We start from the raw sequence: 24446 nt of genomic DNA, 5'->3' as shown, positions 1-24446 counted from the left end.
CCCAGGACCCAGGGATCATGACCTGAGTTGAAGGCAGACACTTAACTGACTGAGCCAACCAGGTGCCCCATTGTTAGGCCTTTTTTGATTACTGTTTTAGTTTCATTGCTGGTAATTGGTGTGTTCAAATATTCTGTTTCTTCTTCCTTCAGATTTTGTAGGTTATATGTTTCTAGGAATTTATCCATTTCTTCTAGGTTGTCCAGTTTGTTGGACAATATAATATTTTATAATATACTTTTACAATGTTTTTTTATTTCTGTGGTGTTATTTCTCCTCTTTTCATTTTTGATTTTGTTTATTTAAATCCTCTTTTTTTTCTTTTAATGAGTCCGGCTAGAGGTTTATCAAATTTGTTGATCTTTTCAAGGAACCATCTTGTGGTTTCATTGATCTTTTTTATTTTGTTTCTATATCATTTATTTCCACTCTAATCTTTATTATTTCCTTCTTTGTTCTGGTTTTAGGTTTTGCTTGTTCTTTTTCTAGGTTCTTTAGGTAGTTAGGTTTTTGAAAAATTTCCTTGCTTCTTGAGGTAGGCCTATGCTGCTATAAACTTCCCTCTTAGAAATGCGTTTGCTGTATCCCAGTTATTTTGGACCTTTGTGTTTTCATTTCCATTTGTTTCCATGTAATTTTTGACATCTTTGATTTTTTTGGTGAACCCGTTCATTGTTTAGTAGCATATTATTTAACCTCCATGTATTTGTGCTCTTCCAGATTTTTTCTTTTGGTCAGTTTCCAGTTTTAATAGTATTGTGGTCAGAAAAGATGCATGGTATGACTTCAGTCTTTTTGAATGTGTTGAGACTTGTTTTGTGTCCTAATATGTAATCTGTTCTGGAGAATGTTCCATGTGCTCTTGAAAAGAATGTGTATTCTGTTTTGGGATGAAATGTTCTGAATATATCTGTTAAATCCATCTGTTTGACTGTGTCATTCAAATCCCATTCCCTTTTTGTTTTCTGTTTAGATTATCTGCCCATTTATGTAAGTGGGATGTTGAAATCCCCTACTGTTACTGTATCACTATTGATCATTTCCTTTATATTTGTTAACTGTTTTAAGTATTTGGGTGCTCCCATGTTGGGTGCATATATATTTAGAAATGTTATATATTCTTTTTGATTTGTCTCCTTTATTATTACATATTGTCCTTTGTTAGACTGTTTTAACATCTGTTTTGTTCAATACAGTGTTGCTGCTCTGGCTTTTTATCAAGATTCATTTTTATGATAAATGTTTTTTGCCTTCCCAAACTTTCAGTCTGCGGGAGTCTTTAGTCCTGAAATGAGCCTCTTGTAGGCAGCACATGGGTGGATCTTGATTATTTATCCTCTCTGTCACCCTATGTGTTTTGACTGGAGTATTTAGTCCATTTACTTTCAAAGTAATTACTGATAGGTATTTATTACCATTTTTTTACTTGTATTTGTGTACTTTTTTTTTCCTTGCTCTCTTTCATGGTTTGCTGGTTTTTGTTAGTGATTTACTTGGGTTCCTTTCTCTTTATTCTTTACTTATCTATGACTGGTTTTTGATTTGTGCATACCATTAGGTTTACAGATCACATCTTTTGTATATAGCAGTCTATATTAAGTTGATGGTTGCCTATATTTGAACCCATTGTTTAGTCATCTGTCCCCAGACTTTAGACATATGGTATCATATTTTGCATCCTTTTGTGAAACCCTTCACTGCCTTTGCAAATTTACTTATTTTTACTGTTTTTGTACTTATTTTTAATTTTCATACTTTTACTTATGATCTTTCCTTACCACTCAGAGTCCTCTCTAATATTTCTTCTAGGACTAATTTAGTGGTTATGAAGTCATTACATTTCTGTGTGTCTTAGAAATTCTTTATTTCTCCTTTATTCTGAATGATAGCCTTGGTGAATAGAATATTCTTGGCTGCAGATTTTTCCCTTTCAGCTCATTTCATGTATCATGCCGTTGTCTTCTGGCCTGAAATATGTCTGCTGAATAATCTGCTATAGCCTTATGGAGTTTCTCTTGTATGCATGTATCTTTTTTTTTTCTCTTGCTACCTTTAAAATTCTTTATCACCATTTCTTGCCATTTTAACTATTATGTTTCTTTTTTTAAATTTTATTTTATTATGTTAGTCACTCATTAGTTTTTGATGTAGTGATCCACGATAGTTGTTTTCTTATAACACCCAGTGCTCCATGCAGTACGTGCCCTGCTTAATACCCATCACCATGCTAACCCATCCCTCCACCCCCCTCCCCTCTAAAACCCTCAGTTTGTTCCTTGGAGTCCATAGTCTCTCATGGTTCATCTCTCCCTCCAATTTCCCTCCCTTCATTTTTCCCTTCCTGCTCCTAATGTCCTCCATGCTCTTCCTTATGTTCCACAAATAAGGGAAACCATACGATAACTGACGTTCTCTGCTTGACTTATTTCACTTAGCATAATCTCCTCCAGTCCCATCCATGTTGATGTAAAAGTTGGGTATTCATCCTTTCTGATGGCTGAGTCATATTCCATTGTATATATGGACCACATCTCCTTTATCCATTCATCTGTTGAAGGGCATCTTGGCTCTTTCCACAGTTTGGCTATTGCAGACATTGCTGCTAGGTACATTGGTTTGCCTGTGGCCTTTCTTTCCACTACATCTGTGTCTTTGGGGTAAATACCCAGGAGTGCAATTGCTGGGTCATAGGGTATCTCTATTTTTAATTTTTTGAGGAACCTCCATACTGTTTTCCAAAGTGGCTGTACCAACTTGCATTCCCACCAACAGTGTAAGAGGGTTCCCCTTTCTCCACATCCTCTCCAACATTTGTTGTTTCTTGCCTTGTCAGTTTTTGCCATTCTAACTGGTGTAAGGTGGTATCTCAATGTGGTTTTGATTGAATTTCCCTGATGGCGAATGATGATGAACATTTTCTCATGTGTCTGTTAGTCATTTGTATGTCTTCTTTGGAAAAGTGTCTGTTCATCTCTTCTGCCCATTTTTTGACTTGATTATTTGCTTTTTGGGTGTTGAGTTTGAGAAGTTCTTTATAGACCTTGGATACCAGTCCTTTATCTGTAGTGTCATTTGCAAATATCTTCTCCCATTCTGTGGGTTGCCTCTTTGTCTTGTTGACTGTTTCCTTTGCTGTGCAGAAGGTTTTTATCTTGATGAAGTCCCAAAAGTTTATTTTCCCTTTTGTTTCACTAGCCTTTGGAGATGTATCTTGAAAGAAGTTGCTGTGGCCAGTGTCCAAGAGGTTACTGGCTATGTTCTCCTGTAGGATTTTGATGGATTCCTGTCTCACATTGAGGTCTTTCATCCATTTTGAGTTTATCTTTGTGTATGGTGTTAGAGAATGGTCAAGTTTCATTCTCCTGTATATAGCTGTTCAATTTTCCCAGCACCATTTATTGAAGAGACTGTCTTTTTTCCATTGCATATTTTTTCCTGCTTTGTCGATGATTATTTGACCGTAAAGTTGAAGGTCCATTTCTGGGCTCTCTGTTCTGTTCCACTGGTCTATATGTCTGTTTTTGTGCCAGTACCATGCTGTCTTGGTGATCACAGCTTTGTAATATAGCTTGAAATTGGGCAACGTGATGCCCCCAGCTTTGTTTTTCTTTTTCAACATTATCTTGGCGATTCGGGAACTTTTCTGATTCCATACAAATTTTAGGATTGTTTGTTCTAGCACTTTGAAAAATGTCATTGGAATTTTGACCGGGATGGCCTTGAAGGTATAGATTGCTCTGGGTAGCATAGACATTTTAACAATGTTTATTCTTCTGATTCATGAGCATGGAAAGTTTTTCCATCTTTTTGTGTCTTTTTCAATTTCTTTCATGAGTGTTCTGTAGTTCCTAGAGTAGATCTTTTACCCCTTTGGTTAGGTTTATTCTGAGGTTTCTTATGGTTTTTGGTGCTATTGTAAATGGAATCGTTTCTTTAATTTCTATTTCTACAGTTGCATTGTTAGTGTATAAGAGAGCAACTGATTTCTGTGCATTGATTTTGTATCCTGCCACATTCCTGAATTGCTGTGTGAGTTCTAGTAATGTGGGGGTGGAATCTTTTGGGTTTTCCACATAAAGTGTCATGTCATCTGCAAAAAGAGAGAGTTTGACTTCTTCTTTGCCAATATGAATACCTTTTATTTCTTTTTGTTTTCTGATTGCTGTTGGTAGGACCTCTAGTACTATGTTGAACAATAGTGCCGAGAGTGGGCATCCTTGACATGTTCCTGATCTTAAGGGAAAGGCTCTCAGCTTTTCCCCATTGAGGATGGTATTCCTTGTGGGTTTTTCATACATGGATTTTATGAACTTGAGGAATGTTCCCTCCAACCCCATTTTCTGAAGAGTTTTAATCGGAAGAGGATACTGTGTTTTCTCAGATGCTTTTTCTGCATTAATGGAGAGGACCATGGGGTTGTTCTCTCTCCTTTTATTAATGTGTTCTTTCACATTGATTGATTTGCAAATGTTGAACCACTCCTGCCTCCCAGGGATAAATCCCACATGGTCGTGGTGGATGATCCTTTTAATGTATTGTTGGATCCTGTTAGCTGGGACTTGTTTAGTATTTTGGAATCCATATTCATCAGGGATATCGGTCTGAAATTCTCCTTTTTGATGGTGTCTTTGCCTAGTTTGGGGATTAAGATAATGCTGCCTCATAGAATGAATCTGGAAGCTTTCCTTCTGTTTCTATTTTTTGAAACAGCTTCAGGAGAATGGGTATTATTTCTTCTTTCAATGTTTGGTAGAATTCCCCAGGGAATCCATCAGGCCCTGGACTCTTGTTTTTTGGGAGATTTTTGGTCACTGCTTCAATCTCGTTACTTGTTATTGGCCTATTCAGGTTGTCAATTTCTTCCTGTTTCAGTCTCGGGAGTTTATAGGTTTCCAGGAATGCATACATTTCATCCAGGTTGCTCTGCTTATTGGCATATAGTTGTTGGTAATAATTTCTAATAATTGTTTCTATTTCCTTGGTGTTAGTCGTGTTCTCTCCCTTTTCATTCATAATTTTATTAATTTGGGTCCTTTCTCTTTTCTTTTGGGTAAGTCTGGCCTTTGATAAGTCTGGCCAGTGGTTTATTGATACTACTAATTCTTTCAGAGAATCAGCTTCTAGTTTCGTTGATCTGATCTACTGTGTTTCTGGTTTCTAATTCATTGATATCTCCTCTAGTCTTAGTTATTTCTCTTTTAATGTATGGCTTAGGCATCATTTGTTTCTTTTTCTCTAGTTCTTTAAGATGTAGAGTTAGATGGTGAATTTGGGATTTTTCTCTTTTTTTGAGTGAGGCTTGGATGGCTATGTATTTCCCCCTTAGGACCGTCTTTGCAGTATTCCGTAGGTTTTGGACTGATGTGTTTTCATTTTCATTCATGTCCATGAATTGTTTAAGTTCTTCTTTGATTTCCTGGTTGACCCAAACAGTCTTGAGCAGAGTGGTTTTTGACTTCCAAGTGTGTGAATTTCTTCCAGATTTTTTCTTGTGATTGAATTCCAGTTTTAAAGCATTATGGTCTGAGAAGATGCAGGGAATAATCTCAGTCTTTTTGTATCAGTTGAGACCTGATTTGTTACCCAGTATGTGGTCCATTCTGGAGAAAGTTCCATGTGCACTCGAGCAGAATGAGTATTCTGTTGTTTTAGGGTGGAATGTTCTGTATAATGAGGTCCATCTGGTCAAGTGTGTCATTCAAAGCTCTTGTTTCCTTGTTGATTTTCTGCTTAGATGATCTGTCTATTGCTGAGAGTGGAGTATTGAGGTCTCCTACAATTAATGTATTATTGTCAATATGACTCTTTATTTTGGTTAACAGTTGGCTTATGTAGATGGCTGCTCCCATGTTGGGGGCATAGATATTTACAACTGTTAGATAGATCTTCTTTTGGATAGACCTTTTAAGAATGATATAGTGTCCTTCAGTGTCTCTAACTAGTCTTTAGTTTAAAATCTAATTTGTCTGATATAAGAATTGCTACCCCAGCTTTCTTTTGAGGTCCATTGGCATGGAAGATGGATCTCCACCCCTTCACTTTCAGTCTGGATATATCTTTAGGTTCACATTGAGTCTTTTGTACACAGCATATGGATCGTTCCTGTCTTTTTATCCAGTCTGCAACCTTGTGCCATTTTATGGGAGCATTTAGGCCATTCCCATTGAGAGTGATTATTGTAAGATATGAATTAATTGTCATCATGTTGCCTGTGAAGATGTTGTTTTTATAGATTGTCCCTGTAAATTTCTTTTCTGTATCACTCTTGGGGTCTTTCTCCTTTTATAAACCCCCCTTAATATTTCTGGCAGGGCCAGCTTAGTGGTCACATATTCTTTCGGTTTCTGCTGGTCGTGGAAGCTCTGCATCTCTCCATCCATTCTAAATGACAGCCTTGCCGGATAAAGTATTTTTGGCTGCATGTTCTTCTTGTTTAGTACCCTGAATATATCTTGCCAGGCCTTTCTGGCTTGCCAGGTCTCTGTGGATAGGTCTGATATTATTCTGATATTCCTCCGTCTGTACATAAGGAATCTCTTCCCCTTAACTGTCCTTCAGATGGTTTCCTTGGTTCTAAGATTTGCGAGTATTACTATTACATGCTGGAGCATTGGCCTGTTTTCCTTGATCTTGGGAGGGTTCGTGTCTGCCTCTAGGATATGAATGTTTGTTTCATTCACCAGATTAGGGAAGTTCTCAGCTACGATTTGCTCAAATATATCTTCTAGTCCTCTCTGTCTCCACCCCTTCAGGGATTCCAGTAATTCTGACATTGGAACGTTTCATGGTGTCACTTATTTCTCTGATTCTATTTTCATGTTTTCTGAGTTGTTTTTCCCTGGCCTCCTCTTTTCCCTTTTTGTCTATTATTTGGTCTTCTAGGTCACTAATTTGTTTTTCTGCCTCACCTACCCTACCTGTTAGATTATCTAAATTAGATTGGATCTCACTGATTTTTAAGCATTTTTAAGTTCTGCCAATTCAGCTTTCATTTCTGCCCTTAGAGACTCTATGTTGCCATTAATCGATTTCTCCATTCTAGCTATTGTCTTCACAATTGCTAGCCTGAATTTCATATCTGACATCTGGTTATACCTGAATCCATTTGTAAGTCTGTGACATAAGTCATAATCTCTGAGTCTTTCCTATTTTGGGGGTTCCTCCTCCTAGTCATTCTGTTGAGGGGTGGTTGAGGGAATGTACAGTGTCCAAATTATTGATCAGAACCCAAGCAAGATGCACCTGTTTTCTAGGGACCTTAGGGTTGCTGGCCTCTTGTTTTCCCTCTTGTCTTCTGGGGGAGGGGCCTGCCATGCTGTTACTCAGGCTACCCTTTTTGGGCAGAGTTGCCGTGACCCCTGTGGCAGGGTTTGGGCTTAGTGAAAACCGGTTTTTGGGGGCTTTTGTTCTCTGGCAGATTTCCGTGGCATCTGTGTCTCTTCTGAGAGAGCAGAAGAGACTGTTTCCACCTCTCTGCCTCAGAGCAAAGAGATTGTAGTCTGTTCTATGCATCACTGAGCTCTCCAGGCCACACTATCTCTGTTTCTGTCAGTGCTGCTATAAACTGCAGTGCTGGGTTATGTACCCCTCAGGAGCATTCCCAGTTCTCGCCTTCAGGTTTGGGCACATCTCTGCTCTTTGTTCTTCTAAAACCGCCAGCCCCCCCCCCCCCCCCCCCCAGTTTACACGCTCAGCCCTGCTGCTCCAGGTTTCCGTCTGGCAGCTGCCCTAAAGTCCTTTTCCCGTTGCTCCTGGTCTGCGAGTCTGTTCCCCGTCCCCAGTGCATGAGACTTTCACTCACCGGCAGTGTAGGATCCCCACGGCAGACTCCTTCCCTGTTCCATTTATCCTCTGATATCTGCCCACAGAATCACAGCTCCCCGCTTCTTACATCGAAACCAACCGCCTGTAATACTCTGTAGAGAGCCACATCTGTCTTCTTATATCTCAAGCTGATTTCCTCAGTGTTCAGAGTAGCCTCATAGATACCCAGCTTAATTCTGGGGACTGGTTGGAATAGGGTGCCCTACTCCTCCATCATCTTCCTCCCCCCATTATGTGTTTTGGGTGTGGACCTCCTTGGGATGAATTTTTGGGGGATATCTGTGCCTTTTGGATCTGGATATATGTTTCCTTCCCCAGATTAGGGAATTTTTCAGCTATTATTTCTTCAAAACACTTTTCTGTCCCCTTTTTCTTTTCAGGTCCATTTAATGTGTATATAATGAATTTGTTGGAGTCACTGAGTTTCCTAAGTCTATCCTCATTTTGCATATTTCTTTTCTCAATGGCTTAGTTTGATTACTTTTCATTACTCTGTCTTCCAGTTCATTAATTTGTTTCTCTGCTTCCTCTAGCCTGCTATTAATTATGTCAAGTTTATTTTTCATTTCATGCATTGTGTTCTTCATCTCTGATTGGTTCATGTTTGTCTATTTGTTAAGTTTTTCACTGATATCTGCTCTTTTCTCAAATCTAGTGCATATCTTTATGATAATTACCTTAAATTTTATATCTAGCATTCTACTTGTATCTGTTTCACTTAGTTCTCTTGATGTAGTTTGGTCCTGTTCTTTCATTTGGGACATATTTCTCTTGAGTCTTCATTTTGTCTAACTCTCTGTTTTTGTGTATTAGGAAAGTCAGCTATATCTCCTGCTCTTGAAAGTAGTGGGCGGGCTGCCCACTTTTATCAAGGTGGTACTGGTGGGTTCTGAGACTGGCGCTGTATGAGATTGGTTCAAAAAGCATGCATGGTTAGGGGGCATAGTTTTAGCAATGTGTGCACATAGTCCTCAGGCCGTGATCAGCCACTACTTCCAGGACTAAGGCCCTGCAAAATGTGCGGGTCAGGGGATGCATTATTGGTGAGGTTTATGCTGGTCTTCTGGGGGAGGGGAACCACAGTTCTGGGACTGAGGCAAGCATGACTGCCAAATCACAGGGCAGAGGGCTTGGTGTAAGAAAGCAGTGAGTGTCAGCGTTGCACTGGTTCCTTCAGGTGGCCTTGTGTTTATGCTAAGAGGCAGGGGAGGGAAATGTCACCTGCCAGCTCCTTTATTCCTGGAAGGCTCCCCCTGGGATCCCTGCCTATATGGGATGTGTTCTGAGATGAGTAAAGAACTCTCCTTCCTGTATGCACCAGGCATTTTCCACACTGCTGCTTCTACACTCGATCTCAGCAGGCTGCTTCTAGTGCTGTCTCTTTAAGGGTAGGACTCAGCTTCCTAATGCTCTCAGGGGTCTCCAGGAGCCAAGACTGATTTTTAGCATTCCAAGCTTTAAGTCCCTCTAGTTTAAAAACTCACAAAATTTGACCCCTCTTGCTTTCAAAACCAAATGTTTTGGGGGTTTGTTTTCCCCATGGAAGCTCCCCACTGTGATAGTCTTTTTTTTTTTTTTTCTTGCCCTTCTCTGCCCCCTAGGCTCCCTCTTGACTGGATGCCCAGGGCCCTTTTAGCTCCCCACCATGTCTCTGCCCATCCTACCCTTTTTGTTGTGGTCTCTTCTCTACCTTACTCATGGAATTTGTTCTGCCAGCGTTTGCATCATTTTTTGGGTTATTTTACACTTACATCAGTGTTATTTAGTTGTATCTGTGGGACCAAGCAAACTTAGGGTCCTTCTACTTGGCCATCTTCCCAGCCTCCCAATTGAGATCTTTATTTACGTTTTTAATTTCCAGTCCAGAAGTTCTCTGTTTTCATTAGTTTTGGTAACTTTTGTAGTCTCTTCCTCTTAACCCATAGGTCCTTCGTTTATTTCTTTAAAAACAAGAATAAATGTATTTGATATTATATATTCTAACATATACATTCTTTGTGGATCAGAGTCCGTTTGTTGTTTTTGCTATGTCTTGTCCAGATACTTCCTTGTGTTTTTAACTTTCTTTTCCTTCTTTGTGTTTTCTATTTTTTCTTTTAATTATGGGCTCATATTTCTTGGAACTTTATCTGTTGTAATTCTTTGACATCTTGGTAGCTTCCTCCAGGGGGGAGATATTTATTTTGTTTCTGCCAAGTATATGTGGGGGCTACTAGCTTGGGAGTACTTTAAATGTATTCTTGTTTGAGATTTCTCATATTATCCAGTTAGTTTTATTCTGCAGGTTATATGAGCTATCACTTGTGTTTGCCAATGGAAATACTTCTTTCCTCTCTACTTGGTGCCCAATCTTTGAGACAGTCAATTTTCCTAACAGTTCTTTGGAGTGAACTCTTTATTTCTAGTTAACTCTTAAGTTGAGGATGTAAAACTTTGAGATACCAACTAATAGGGTCCTCACTTAGGTTGCCCACCTTAAGCTTTTTCTAGGTTTTGTTTCCTGATTCCATACTCTTGAACCATCCTATTTTAAAGCAAATGATTACAAGGTAAAAGCTGACTTTATTGTTTATCTCTGCATTTCTGTTGTTTTTTAGTCTAGGATTCTGAACAGTCTTTATAACAGCTTACTGGATCATTTCTCCCATTTAAAATGTTTTTAAAAATATTTTATCAGCATTTTTAGTTGCTTTTAGCAGGAAGGTTGATGACTTCTCTTCAGTTTTACTGAAAAAGGAATTCCAGCTGTTTCATATTTTTAACATGAACTTTTTTTGCCTCTAGCTCCCCATATATACTGCACCACCTCTGCAGTCTAAATATGTTGAAGAACAGCCTGGTCGTTTACAAATGGGCTTTGCATCCATCCGCACTACAACTGGTCATTATATTGGCTGGTGCAAGGTAAGTAAGTTCTAATAGTGGTTTAATGTTGGAGGTTTCTGATTTGTTCAGACAGATGATTCTTCTGTTGCATTTGGTATTGACAGAGGTTACTCAGTGACGTTCATCAGGTGAATGGGTTGATCTAGAGGCCCTAAGACAGTTTCATTCTCATCTTTAGTACCTTGTCACAGATAACTAGAAGGCTAGGCTCAGCTAGGAATGTTGACTAAAGCACCTACATGTGGCCTATCAGGCATGGTGATCTCAGCATAGTCAGATAACTTACACAGGCAGTTCGAGGCTCTTACAAGAGCCTCGAACAATAAGCTGCTTATTTATCATCAGATGTCCAAGAAAGTTACTTCTACAGCATTCTATTTTTAAGTCACAAAGGCCAGCCCAGTTTTAAAGGGAGTGAAATTAGATGCCACCTCTCATTATGAGTAGCAGCAAAGAATTGTGGCCATATTTAATAATATTTAATCTACCGTACCACTACTACATAGATTAAGATAGTTGAGCAAGCATTTATGTTATTTTTCATGTATAGTTGTTTGGCTACTTACAAGAAGTTCTGAAATTATTTCTCAATTGTTCCTTACTTGACTAAGGAAAATGTTAACTAGGTGGGTTTAGCTCATAAGACCATTCTGAATATAGTCAGCTATTGGGAAAAATAGAATTCATCTGACTTTAATACTTAGCTTTAAGTCAGCATTATCTAGCAGCAGAGTGATGGAGTAAGCTGATAAAATATTGATATTTCACTATCCTCACAACAACATAGGTGTGTTAGCATCAACATCTCCAATGTCATTTTCATCATTCTGACCTAATAACCACACAACTTTTTCTCAGATATAACCTATCCAATTGTAAACCTTTGTTCTTTTTTGTTTCTAATCCATTCTTTTTTCAAAAAAGATTCTAATGATTTTATGAAACACTAAATGTGAATTCTGGTCATTCCAGATGATATTTAAAACATCTGATGAATACATGCTGTTATTTTTTTAAAATTTGTGTCTGTCAGACAACTCTAATAGTATTAGTTGTATTATACACTCTTAATAGTTTGATCTCAGAGGAGAATATATTAACTAATTAGGGTTTGAATCATGCCCCTAACTCTATATACCAACAACCGGGTGATTCATACTTAAGCCTCCTGAGACCTAATTTTCCATAGTGTTCTCAAATTTGTTTTCAGTGAGGTAAATTGTTCCTGAAAGATCCTTAAATTGCTATTGTTACTATCACCCAATTTAAGACTAAAAGAACTTTTATTCTGTTAATACGCTAAAGTGAATAGGTTGAAGAAGGACACTTTGAATGCATTTCATCTTCAATGTAAATAACTTTTTTTGATTTTCCCCTAAAAACATAATCTATTCTTTAAAAATTACTTCTGAGTCAAATTGCATTCTGCATTAAACTTAGAATCTTGCAGGGCATATTCAGTTTCTCCTCCTCTCCTTAGTGTTTGCAAATTTAGGTAGCAGTGAGCCACAGTGGTAAAAGTGAATTCCTAAACAAGCTAAGGAAGACTTCCCAAAAGAAGTGACTAGTTTTCTTCCTCAACAGCTACATGATTTTCAGTCAACCAGTCAATAGGTATTATAACTTCAAAGGTGAGGTTTTCTCAAAAGAGTCTTTAAAGAGAAGTAACTCAGTGACAGTTAAGGTCTGTGCTGGTTTATACAGCTTGAAACCACAATGAAGGGATGAACCTCTACATCTCTGATCATCATGAAAATATCTGAAACAAGGTTACTAATACCGAGATATCACAATAGTAATGACTTATCTCTTTACTGTGTAATATAACTACTTCTATGTTCTTTGCTTTAAAAATCCTTTTTGTTTTTATACCATGATTTCATAGCAGCTAGTTCAGAGATAGAGACCATATATTTCAGTTACGTTTTCTGGTTTCTTCAATATTGTACAGCATGACTATGGGTAAATCATTCTCTGCCTTCATTTTTCTTCTGATGTAATTGAGATGGTACCTATCACTCAGTAAATTAATGTAACCATATTTCTTGCATTGAAATAAATTCGTTAGAAATAGGTAAAAGAGCAAATTTGATTTAAAACTTTAATCACTTCAATGGGTTAATATAATCTTGATTTGTAGAGAATTTATATTCCTATGTAAAAATAATATAAACACTAGTGTGTGTAGGATGATTTCTATCCTGAGATAAATGTCTTATTTAGGGTTTTTGCCATTCTAATGCACACTAAGAAAAAGAGGATGAAGTACTTTCTTTAGGTTTGTTGTTACTACTTTCTTCACAAATCATGGTGTTGCTACCACATATTTATTAATCAGATGTTGCTTCTCAGCAAATACCTCTATCCATGATTTATTTAAATTCCATTCATTTTTCTAAATCTTTATAAAATAAGATGATAAATCTTTGTATTTCTGCAATAAATTATCTGTGAGATGCTCTACTTATAGGCATTACTTGTTTATATGAGGAAAATAGTAAACAAGTATTATCCATGTTAAACAGAATGAAAAGCAAGAAATGAAGCTAAGTTCGAGTATTCTCATGTGAATAAATGGGAAAGTTAGATTTGAGTGCAATGCTAAGTCAACATTTTAATATTGATGAATGTGGAATATTTGATTTAATTATCAAAATCTTCAAAAATGCAGATGTCCTTTTTTTTCTTTTTGCTTAGGGTGTTTATGTGTTTGTGAAAAATGGAATAATGGATACAGTACAATTTGGAAAAGGTAGGTGAGTGAACCATCCATAATTAGAAATGTTCTATCGTCTTTTTAACTTGCAAGGTTTAAATGTGAGAAAAAATAAAGGTGGTAAGTTATTCATTATCATGTTTTACCAACTGAGAAGATACTCTGTAAAGCACTTTATGATAACAATACCAAAGTAATAGTACCTATCATTTATTAAGCAATTACTGTATGCTAAGGCACTATGGTAAGCATTTTACACAATTTATCTAATTTAATTTCTATACCAAGTCTATGAGTGTTGGTATTATAATTATTCCCCTTTTCTTCAAGATTTTATTTACTTATTTGAGAGAGAGAGAGTGCAAGTGTGAGTGTGAGCAGAAGCAGGGGAGAGACAGAGGGAGAGGGACAGCAGACTTCATGCTGAGCACAGAGCCCGACACGGGGCTCGATCTCATGACCCTGAGATCATGACCCAAGTGGAAACCAAGAGTCAGACACCCAACTGACTGAGCCAACCAGGTACCCCTATAATTATTTCCTTTTTACAGATAAGGAAACTGAGGTTTAGAAAGGTAAAGTAGGTTGCCAAGGTCACATAAGAAGTAAGTGGCAGCACCTGGACTCAAACTGAGGTCTGTTTTAGCTGCAAAGCCCATGTTATATACTCAAAGCATAAATTGGAAACATGTCTACATTGTTATCAGTTAGTTTAAATAGGTGCTATTTGCTGTTAAAATCTGTAGAATTTTGCTATCTATTGCTAGGAAACACTAATACCAATCAGTTACTCTAGAATATTTGAGCTAATGTTGGAAAGCAATTGTATTTGATTCTTTATTTTGATAATGGTATTTGACAGTAGATATATCTTCCTAATATTCTTGGCCTATGCCAGTTGTTAAAATAAATGTGTATGGGAGACAGAAAGATCAGCTAAAATTTTAAATGTCTCCATGATGTTGATGACCTGTAAATGTATTATCATTACTTAGGGTTTGTAGGAATTAATTCCAAATTGTATTCCTCATCAATCTTGAGGAATATGATTAAATAAGTGATTGCCATTAAATAATTAACGGTGATAGAAGAGTCTGTTTTTTTTGGGTTGTCTGGAAACAGAAATAATTTAAATATATAAAAAGCCGAGAAATCTAGACTTGTGCCTGCTCTTCATCTACTTTTGGTCTAGGCTCACTTCTCCTCTTGATCATTGGTTTTAATCAAGAGCAATGGCTGCTGTGGGTATTGGGGAGTGATGGCAAGCAGGGCCTACAAGCTACATGTATCCCTTGTCAGTTATTCAAAGTTCCTTAATAAAGTATTTCTATTCCTACTAGATCCTATCAAAATTTGAAGAGGTAAGTCCAGAAGCATTTCTGTTAGAGAGATAAGTACATACACAGTCATGCATTTATTTTATAGTAATCCAAGCTAAGGTGTGAACTCTAGCATCATATTTCCTTAAAGAGTAATAGTTGCCTGTATTAAGAAAACAATTATTAAATCAGCTATGGAAGGAAGATTTTATTTTGTAGCAAGTAACTATTTTAACTAGCTTTTTCATTTGCTGCTTAAATCATTATTTTTGTAGCTTTTTTTGAAGAGTGTTTAAACCATCTTCTGTCTTAGCAAATCTCTTTAGCATTTCTGCATCATATATAGAATGCCTAATTTTAGTAAGTCATTTATATTAATTTTTAACTTATTTCTTAAAAGATGCGTATATCTATCTGAAGAATCCACCTCGAGATTTTCTTCCAAAACTTGGAGTGATTACAGTTGCAGGATTGGCAGGCTTGGTTTCAGCAAGAAAAGGTAGGGTTTAAAAAAATACATTTTTTTCTTTCAATGCCATTATGTTCTGAATTATACTATCATGGGAAAACCTCATATCCTTTATTGAATATTGTTAGGATAGGGAACTATAAAGATTTTTAGATTCTGTGTTACAGCATGTTTACTTTTATAAACACTGTGCTTTAAAAAATAGAGCGATTTCAAGATGTTTAACATCATTAGTTATTAGGTAAATGCAAATGAATAGCACAGTGACATATTACTACACACATATTAGAATATCTAAAATTAAAAAGACTGACCATACCAAGTATAGTCAAGAATGTAGAGCAAGTGAAACTCTCATACACTGCTGGTGGGAGTACAAAATGGTACAGCCATTCTAGAAAACAATTTGACAGTTTCTCTTATAAAGTTAAACATGCTCTTATCATGAGATCAAGTAATCGCACTCCTGGATATTTACCCTGGAAAAATGAAAAATCTGTACATAAGTGTTTATAGTAACTGTAATTACCAAAAGCTGGAAACACCTAAATGTCTTTCAGGAGTAAATTAAACTGTGGCACATCCAAACGGAATTATACTCACGAATAAAAGGAATAAACCATTGACACATGCAACAATCTTGATGAATCTGACATAAAGAAGCCAGTCTAAAAGAGTTATATATTCTGTGATTCTAGTCATATAACTTTCTCAAAAAGACAAAACTATAGTAACAACAACAACAACAAAAAAACAGGTCAGTAGTTCCCAGGAGTTAAGAGTGGGAAGATGTGACTATAAGGAGGTAACATAAGATTTTTTTTTTTAACAGTGATAGAACTCTTCCATATCCTGATTGTACTGGTGGTTACAGGATTCTATACATGTATTAAAATTGATAGAACTTTAGATCAATTTTCTGTATGATATTTAAAATAAAATACAAAAATATACAGCTATTATTAAAATTATAATTTATCATTTTGTCAGCTTTTAGATAACTTTATTTTTTAAAAGATTTTTTTAAATTTAAATTCCAGGTAGTTAACATATAGTAAATATTAGTTTCAGGTGTACAATTTAGTGACTCAACAGTTTCATACAACACCCAGTGCTCAGTACAACAAATGTACTTCTTAATCCCCATTATCTATTTAACCCATCTCCCCACTCACCTTCCCTCTGGTAACCATCAGTTTGTTCTCTATAGTTAAGAGGCTGTTTCTTGATTTGACACTGTCTCTTTTTTCCCCTTTGCTCATTTGTTTTGATTCTTAAATTCCACATATGAGTAAAATCACATGGTATTTGTCTGTCTCTAACTTACTTCACTAAGCATAATACTCTCTAGTTCCATCCATGTTCTTGCAAATGGCAAGATTTCATTCTTTTTTAAGGTTGAGTCATACTGTTTTATATATATATATATATATATATATATATATATATATATATATATATATCACATCTTTATCCATTTATCAGTTGATGGATACTTGAACTGTTTCCATAGTTTGGCTACTGTAGATAATGCTGCTATAACATTCGGATGCATGTATCCCTATGCATTACTATTTTTGTATTCCTTGGGTAAATTCCTAGAAGTAGAATTGATGGATTGTAGGGTAATTCTATTTTTAACTATTTGAGGAAATTCCATACTGCTTTCCAAAAGGCTGCACCTGTTTCCATTACCACCAGCAGTGCAAGAGGGTTCCCCTTTCTCCACATCCTCACTAACACCTGTTGTTTCTTATGTTACTAATTTTAGCCATTCTGAAAGGTATGGTAGTTTTGATTTGTATTCCCCTAATGCTGAGTGCTGTTAAGCATCTATTGAAGTGTCTGTTGGCCATCTGTATATCTTCATGGAAAAATATCTATTCATATCTTCTGCCCACTTAATTGGCTTGTTTATTGAGTGTTGACTTTTATAAGTTCTTTATATATTTTGGATAATAACCCTTTATCAGATATGTCATTTACAGATATCTTCTCCCATCCCATAGGTTGCCTTTCAGTTTTGTTGATTGTTTCCTTCACTGTGCAGAAGCTTTTTATTTTGATGAAGTCCTAATAGTTTATTTTTGCCATTGTTTCCCTTGCCTGGGGAGACATATCTAGAAAGAAGTTTCTATGGCCAATGTCAAAGAAGTTACTGCCTGTATTCTTTCTAGGATTTTCATGGTTTCCTGTCTCACAATTAGGTCTTTAATCCATTTACAATTTATTTTTGTGTTTGGTGTAAGAACGTGGTCCAGTTTCATTCTCTTGCATGTTGCTGTCCAGTTTTCCCAACACCATTTGTTGAAAACACTCTTTTTTTCTACTGGATATTCGTTCCTTCTTTATTGAATATTAATTGACCAAATAGTTGTAAGTTCATTTCTGTTCACTTGCATTGATCTGTGTATCTGATTTTGTGTCAGTACTGTGTTGATCACTGCAGCTTTATAACCTGAAGTCCGGAATTGTGAGGCCTCCAGCTTTGCTTTGCTTTTTTTGACTGCTTTGGATATTTAGGGTCTTTTGTGGTTCCATGCAAATTTTAAGATGTTTTGTTTTAGCTCTGAAAAATGCTGTTGGGGCATTTTGATAGGAATTGCATTAAATGTGTAGATTGTTTTGGGTAGTATGGACATTTTAACAATATTTGTTCTTTCAGTCCATGAGCATGGAATGTCTTTCTATTTCCTTCTTTCATCTTTAATTTCTCTCATCAGTGTTTTATAGTTTTAAGAGTAAAGGTCTTTCACCTCTTTAATTAGATTTATTCCTAGGTATCTTATTTTTTTTAATCTAAATTCAATTAAGTAACATATAGTGTATTGTTAGTTTCAGAGGTAGAGTTCAGTGATTCATCAGTCTTATATAATGCCCAGTGCTCATTTTATCACATGCCCTCCTTAATGTCCATCACCCAGTTACCCCATCCTCCCACCCTCCTCCAGCAACCTTCAGTTTATTTCCTATGATTAAGAGTCTCTTATGGTTTGTCTCCCTCTCTGATTTCATCTTGTTTTATTTTTCCCTTCCTTCGCCTATGGTCCTCTGTTTTGTTTCTTAAATTCCACACACCAGTGAGATCATATGTTAATTGTCTTTCTCTGATTGACTTATTTAGTTTAGCATAATACCCTCTAGTTCTGTCCACGTCATTGCAAATGGCAAGATTTCATTTCTTTTTTGATGACTGAGTAGTATTCCATTGTATATATATACCACCTCTTCTTTATCTATTCATCTGTTGATGGACATCTGGGCTCTTTCCATAGTTTGGCTGTTGTGGACATTACTGCTATGAACATTGGGGTGTAGGTGCCCCTTCGGATCACTACATTTGTATCTTTGTGGTAGATACCTAGTAGTGCAATTGCTAGGTCATAGGGTAGCTCTATTTTCAACTTTTTGAGGAACCTCCATAGTGTTTTCCAGAGTGGCTGCACCAGCTTGTATTCCCACCAACAGTGTAAGATGGTTCCCCTTTCTCCACATCCTCATCATATCTGTTGTTTCCTGAGTTGTTCATTTGAGCCATTCCATCTGGTGTGCGGTGGTATCTCATTGTGGTTTTGATTTGTATTTCCCCAATGCCAAGTCATATCGAGCATTTTTTCACGATGACGGCATACACTATGTGGAAAACCCAAAAGACCCTAACCCAAAATTGCTAGAACTCATACAGGAATTCAGCAAAGTGGCAGAATATAAAATCAATGCACAGAAATCAGTTGCATTTCTATATACTAACAATGAGACAGAAGAAAGAGAAATTAAGAAGTTGATCCCATTTACAATTGCACCAAAAACTATATGATACCTAGGAATAAACCTAACCAAAGAGGCAAAGGATCTGTACTCAAAAACCTATAGAACACTCATGAAAGAAATTGAGGAAAACACAAAGAAATGGAAAAATGTTCCATTCTCATGGATTGGAAGAGCAAATACTGTTAAAATGTCTATGTTACCTCAAGCAGTCAATACATTCAATGCAATCCCTATCAAAATACTATCAACTTTTTTTCACAGAGCTGGAACAAATAATCCTAAAATTTGTATGGAACCAGAAATGACCCCGAATAGCCACAGGAATGTTGAAAAAGAAAACTAAAGCTGGTGGCATCAGATTTCCGGACTTCAAGCTCTATTACAAAGCTGTAATCATCAAGACAGTATGTAATCATCAAGACAGTATGGTACTGGTACAAAAACAGGCATATAGATCAATGGACAGAATAGAGAGCCCAGAAATGGACCCTCAACTCTATGGTCAACTAATCTTTGACAAAACAGGGAAGAATATCCAGTGGAAAAAGGACAGTCTCTTCAATAAATGGTGTTGGGAAAATTGGACAGCCACATTTAGAAGAATGAAACTGGACCATTTTCTTACACCATACACAAAAATAAACTCAAAATGGATGAAAGACTTAAATGTGAGACAGGAATCCATCAAAATCCTTGAGGAGAACACCGGCAACAACCTCTTTGACCTTGGCTGCAACAACTTCTCGCTGGACACATCTCCAGAGGCAAGGGAAACAAAGGCAAAAATGAACTATTGGGACTTCATCAAGATAAAAAGCTTTTGCACAGCAGAGGAAACAGTTGACAAAACCAAAAGACAACTCACAGAATGGGAGAAGATATTTGCAAATGTCTTATCAGTTAAAGGGCTAGTATCCATAATCTATAGAGTTTATCAAACTCAACACCAAAAGAATAATTCAAGCAAAAATGGGCAGAAGACATGAACAGGCATTTCTCCAAACAGGACATACAAATGGCCATCAGATACATGAAAAAATATTCCTAGTTATCTTCCTGTCTTCTGTGTTGTTATTGGTGCAGATGCACAGATTTCTGTATATTGATTTTGTACCTGCGACTTTACTAAATTTGTCTGTCAGTTCTAGCAGTTTTTTGGTGGAGGCTTTCAGGTTTTCTATATATATGTTACCATGTCATCTGCAAATAATGTAAATTTTACTTCTTGCCGGTTTGGATGCCTTCTGTTTCTTTTTGCTGTCTGATTGGTGTGACTAAGACTTCCTGTACTATGTTTAAAAATAGTGGTGAGAGGTGATGTCACTGTCTTGTTCCTGATCATAGAGGCAAAGCTCAAAGTTATTGCCATTTAGGATGCTATTAGCTATGGTTTTTTTCATATGTGTCCTTTATTATGTTGAGTATATTCCCTCGAACCCTACTTTGTTGAGGGTTTTTGTCATGAATGGAGGTGCTATTTTGTCAAATGTTTTTTCTGCATGTTTTGAAAGGTTCTTATCCTTTCTTTCATTAACATTTATTGATGTGTATCTTGTTGTTTGATTTGTAAATATCAATCCACCCTTCCAACCAGGAATAAATCCCACTTGATTGCAGTGACTGATTTCTTTAATATATTTTTGGATTTGGTTTGCTAATATTTTATTGAGAATTTTTGCATCCATATTCATCAGGCCTATAATTCTCTTTTTACTGGGGTCTTTATCTGGTTTTGATATCAAGGTAATGCTAGCCTCATAGAATGAATTTTTAGGTTTTCCTTCCTTTTCTATTTTTTGGAGTAGTTTGAGAATAGGTATTAACTCTTCTTTAAGTGTTTGGTAGAATTTGCCCATGAAGTCATCTGGCCCTCAACTTGTTTGTTGGGAGTTTTTTTGATTACTGATTCAATTTCTTTACAGGTTATTGATCTGTTCAAGTTTTCTGTTTCTTCCTGTTTCCGTTTTGGTAGTTTATATGTTTCTACAAGTTTATCCATCTCTTCCACGTTGTCCAGTCGTTGGCATAAAGATTTTCATAATATTTTCTTACAATGTTTTGTATTTCTGTGGTGTTGGTTGTTATTTCTCCTTTCTCATTTGTTTTATTAATTTGGGTTCTTCCCTTTTTCTTTTTCATAAGTCTGGTTGGAGGTTTATCAGTTTTACTAATTTTTTCAAAGAACCAGTTCCTGGTTTCCTTGATCTGTTCTATTGTTTTTTTTTTCTTTAGTTTAAGTATCATTTATTTTTTTCTCTAATCTTTATTATTTCCTTCCTTCTGCTCATTTCAGGTGTTCTTTTTGTAGCTCCTCCTTTGTGTAAGGTTAGATTTTTCTTGCTTCTTAAGGTAGGCCTGTGTTCCTATATCCTTCCCTCTTAGGACTGCTTTTGCTGTATACCAAGGTTTTGGACCATTGGTTTTCATTTTCATTGTTTCTGTTATATTTTTAAATTTCTTTGTTAATTTCCCCATTGGCTCATTCATTGTTTAGCAGCATATTGTTTAACTTCTACGTATTTGTGGTCATTCCAAATTTTTTCTTTTGGTTGCCTTCCAGTTTCATAGTGGTCAGAAGAGGTGCATGGGATGAGTTCAATCTTTTGATATTTTTGAGGCCCGTTTTGTAACACAATATGTGATCTGTTGTGGAAAATGTTCCATGTACACTTGAAAAGAATGTATATTATGCTGTTTTAGGATGGAATGATCTGAATATATCTGTTAAGTCCACCTGGTCCAGTGTGTTATTCAAAGCCATTGTATCCTTGTTGTTTATCTGTTTAGATGGGCTCTGTCCATTGATGTAAATGGGGTGTTAAAATCCCCTAATATTATTGTGTTATTGTCAATTAGTTCTTTTATGTTTGCTACTGTTTTATATATTTGGGTGCTCCCATGTGGGTGCATAATTATTTATGATTGTTTCATCTTCTTTTTAGATTGTCCCCTTTATTATTATATAGTGACCTTACAGTCTTTGTTTTGAAGTCTAATATTGCTACTATGGTTTTCTTTTGGTATCGGTTTGCATGATAAATGTTTCTCCATCTGCTCATTTTCAATCTGCAGGTGTCTTTAGGTTTAAAATGAGTCCATTGTAGGCAGCATATAGATGGGTCTTTTTAAATCCATTCTGACACCCTATGTGTTCGGATTACAGCATTTATTCCATTTAAATTCAAAGCAATTGCTGATAGATATGTCTTTATTGCCATTTTATTACCTGTTTTGTCATTGTTTATAGAGATTTTTTCTGATCCTTTCTTGTTTTTGTCACATTTGGTCTCCTTTCCACTCAGAGTCCCCTTTAATATTTAATAATGGTTTAATGGTCAGGAACTCTTTTAGTTTTTGTTTTGGAAAGTCTTTATCTCTTCTATTCTGAGTGATAGCCTTGCTGGATAGAGTATTCTTGGTTTCACATTTTTCCTATTTAGGACTTAGAATATGTTATGTCACTCCCTTCTGGCTTGCAAAGTTTCCATTTAGAAATCTCGAACCAGCCTTATGGGTTTTCCCTTGTAAGTTAAGGACTTCTTTTCTCTTACTGCTTTCAAGATTATCTTCTTTATCACTATATTTTGCAGTTTTAATTACAATATGTCTTGGTATAGGCCTTCTTCTATTGATTTAGATGGGAATTCTCTGTGTCTCCTGGTTCTGGATGTCTGTTTCCTTTCCCAGATTTAGGATGTTTTCAGCTATTATTTCTTCAGATAAACTTTCTGCCCCCTTTTCTCTCCATTTTCTGGGACTTATAATATGAATGTTATTACATTTAATGGAGTCACTGAGTACCCCTAGTCTATTCTTGTGTTTCATAATTCTCTTTTGTTCATCTTAATGAATTTTCATTACTTTGTCTTTGAGGTCACTAATTCATTCCTCTACTTCTTCCAGCCTGTTCATTGCATCAAGCTTGTTTCCAATCTCATCTATTGCACTTTTCATCTCTGATCAATTCTTTGTTAACTCTTTTATCTCTGTGATAACTTCTTACCTGTATTTTCTATTATTTTCTCAAGCCCAGTGAATATCCTTATGATTGTTCCTATAAATTCTACATCAAGCCTGTTACGTACATCTGTTTTTGCTTAGATCTCTGCCACGGACTTGTTTTGTTCTTGCATTTGAGATCATTTCTTCCATCTTTGCATTTTCTCTAAGTCTCTGCTTTTTTTCTCTGTGTTCAAAAAGCTGACCATGGGGTACTTGGGTGGCTCAGTTGCTTAAGTGTCTGACTCTTGATTTCAGCTCAGGTCATGATCTCAGCTCCGTGCTCAGTGGGGAGTTTGTTTGGTATTCTCTCTCCCTCTCCCTCTGCCCCTTCCCCCTCTCACATTTGTTCTCTCTCAAATAAATTAATTAAAAAAAAGAAAAAAAAAAGCCAGTCATTCTTCTACTCCTGAGAGTAATGGCCTTATGAGGAAGAGGCCATGTAGTTCCTATAGCCTGGCCCTTTAGGGTGTATCTCCAGTATGTGCTGCGTGTACTCTGCTCTTGTGTTTTGGCTGCTCTGTCCTTTAGGCCAGTCATGTGCAGTGGCTGTTTGGCTGCTCTTGGAGGTTTTGGTCCCTGGCCTGAATATGGCAAGTTTAAATTAAGTGTGCTCTGGTATGCTTGTGAAATGAGACATGTCACCACCTCCACCAGAACTGAAGCCCTGTAGAACTCACTGGTTGGTAGATGTGGTGTGGGTAGGGGGTTTCTACTGGTCTTCTGGGGGAGGGTCCCACCATGGTGGGACTGAGGCAAGCATGTCTGAAAAGAGCAGCTTCACCAGTGTGCAGGGGTTAGGGCTTGTTGTATATAAGTTAGGCAAGTACTGTTGGTGCTGCACTACTTCCTGCCAGTAGCTGTGTACTTACGCCGAAAGGCAGAGGATGAAAATGGTGCTGGCCAGCTCCTTTGTTCCTGGAGTGGTATCTTTCTGAATGTTGCCTGTCAGAGATGCACTCTGAGAAGTGCAAATAATCTCCCCACTCTGTGCCCCAGGCCCTCTTCAGATCACTGTTTCCACACTTTCTGCCCTCCTGGTTGTTTACCTGCCTTCTCTCCAGGAGCTGGACAGTATCCTCCAGACTATCCCAGCCAAGCCTGCTGATCTTTAAATCTCCAGGTGTTAAGCCCTACTGGTTGATAGAATTCAACAAAATTCAGTCCCTCTCATTCTCCAAGCCATTGGCTTTGGGGAAGCCTTCTTGTCCATTTCCCTGTGTGTTCCTTTCTGTCTCACCCTTCTCTAGACCATGGCTCCCTCTCCTCTGCAGCAGCTAGGATCGATTTCTCCCCTAAACCACATCCCCACACTTCCTACCTTCTTTGATATGGCCTTTTCTTTCCCTTTAATTGTGGAGGTTTCTCTGCCAGTCTTCAGGTCAATTTCTGGAGTATTTAGGATTATTTAATAGTTATCTATTTGTGTTCGTGGGATAAGGCAAGCCTAGTGTCTTCCTAC

General features: G+C 36.8%; 1 protein-coding gene across 2 annotated transcripts in view; it reads left to right on the top strand.

Annotated features, from left to right (window-relative positions):
- Nucleotides 1-24446, top strand: part of APOOL (apolipoprotein O like) — a 122847-nt gene that overhangs the window by 67613 nt on the left and 30788 nt on the right. For both annotated transcript variants that reach the window (XM_028101391.2, XM_028101389.2), the window contains 3 exons: nucleotides 10609-10728; nucleotides 13408-13462; nucleotides 15146-15244. In XM_028101391.2, the coding sequence (XP_027957192.1) occupies nucleotides 10609-10728; nucleotides 13408-13462; nucleotides 15146-15244 (274 nt within the window). The remainder of the gene's footprint in view (nucleotides 1-10608; nucleotides 10729-13407; nucleotides 13463-15145; nucleotides 15245-24446) is intronic.

Source organism: Eumetopias jubatus, unplaced genomic scaffold (assembly GCF_037043125.1).
Source record: "Eumetopias jubatus isolate StellerSeaLion01/CBP00866 unplaced genomic scaffold, mEumJub1_p1.0 scaffold_11, whole genome shotgun sequence".
In the NCBI taxonomy this organism is placed as follows: Eukaryota; Metazoa; Chordata; class Mammalia; order Carnivora; family Otariidae; genus Eumetopias; species Eumetopias jubatus.
This window is presented reverse-complemented; position numbering and strand designations above follow the sequence as displayed.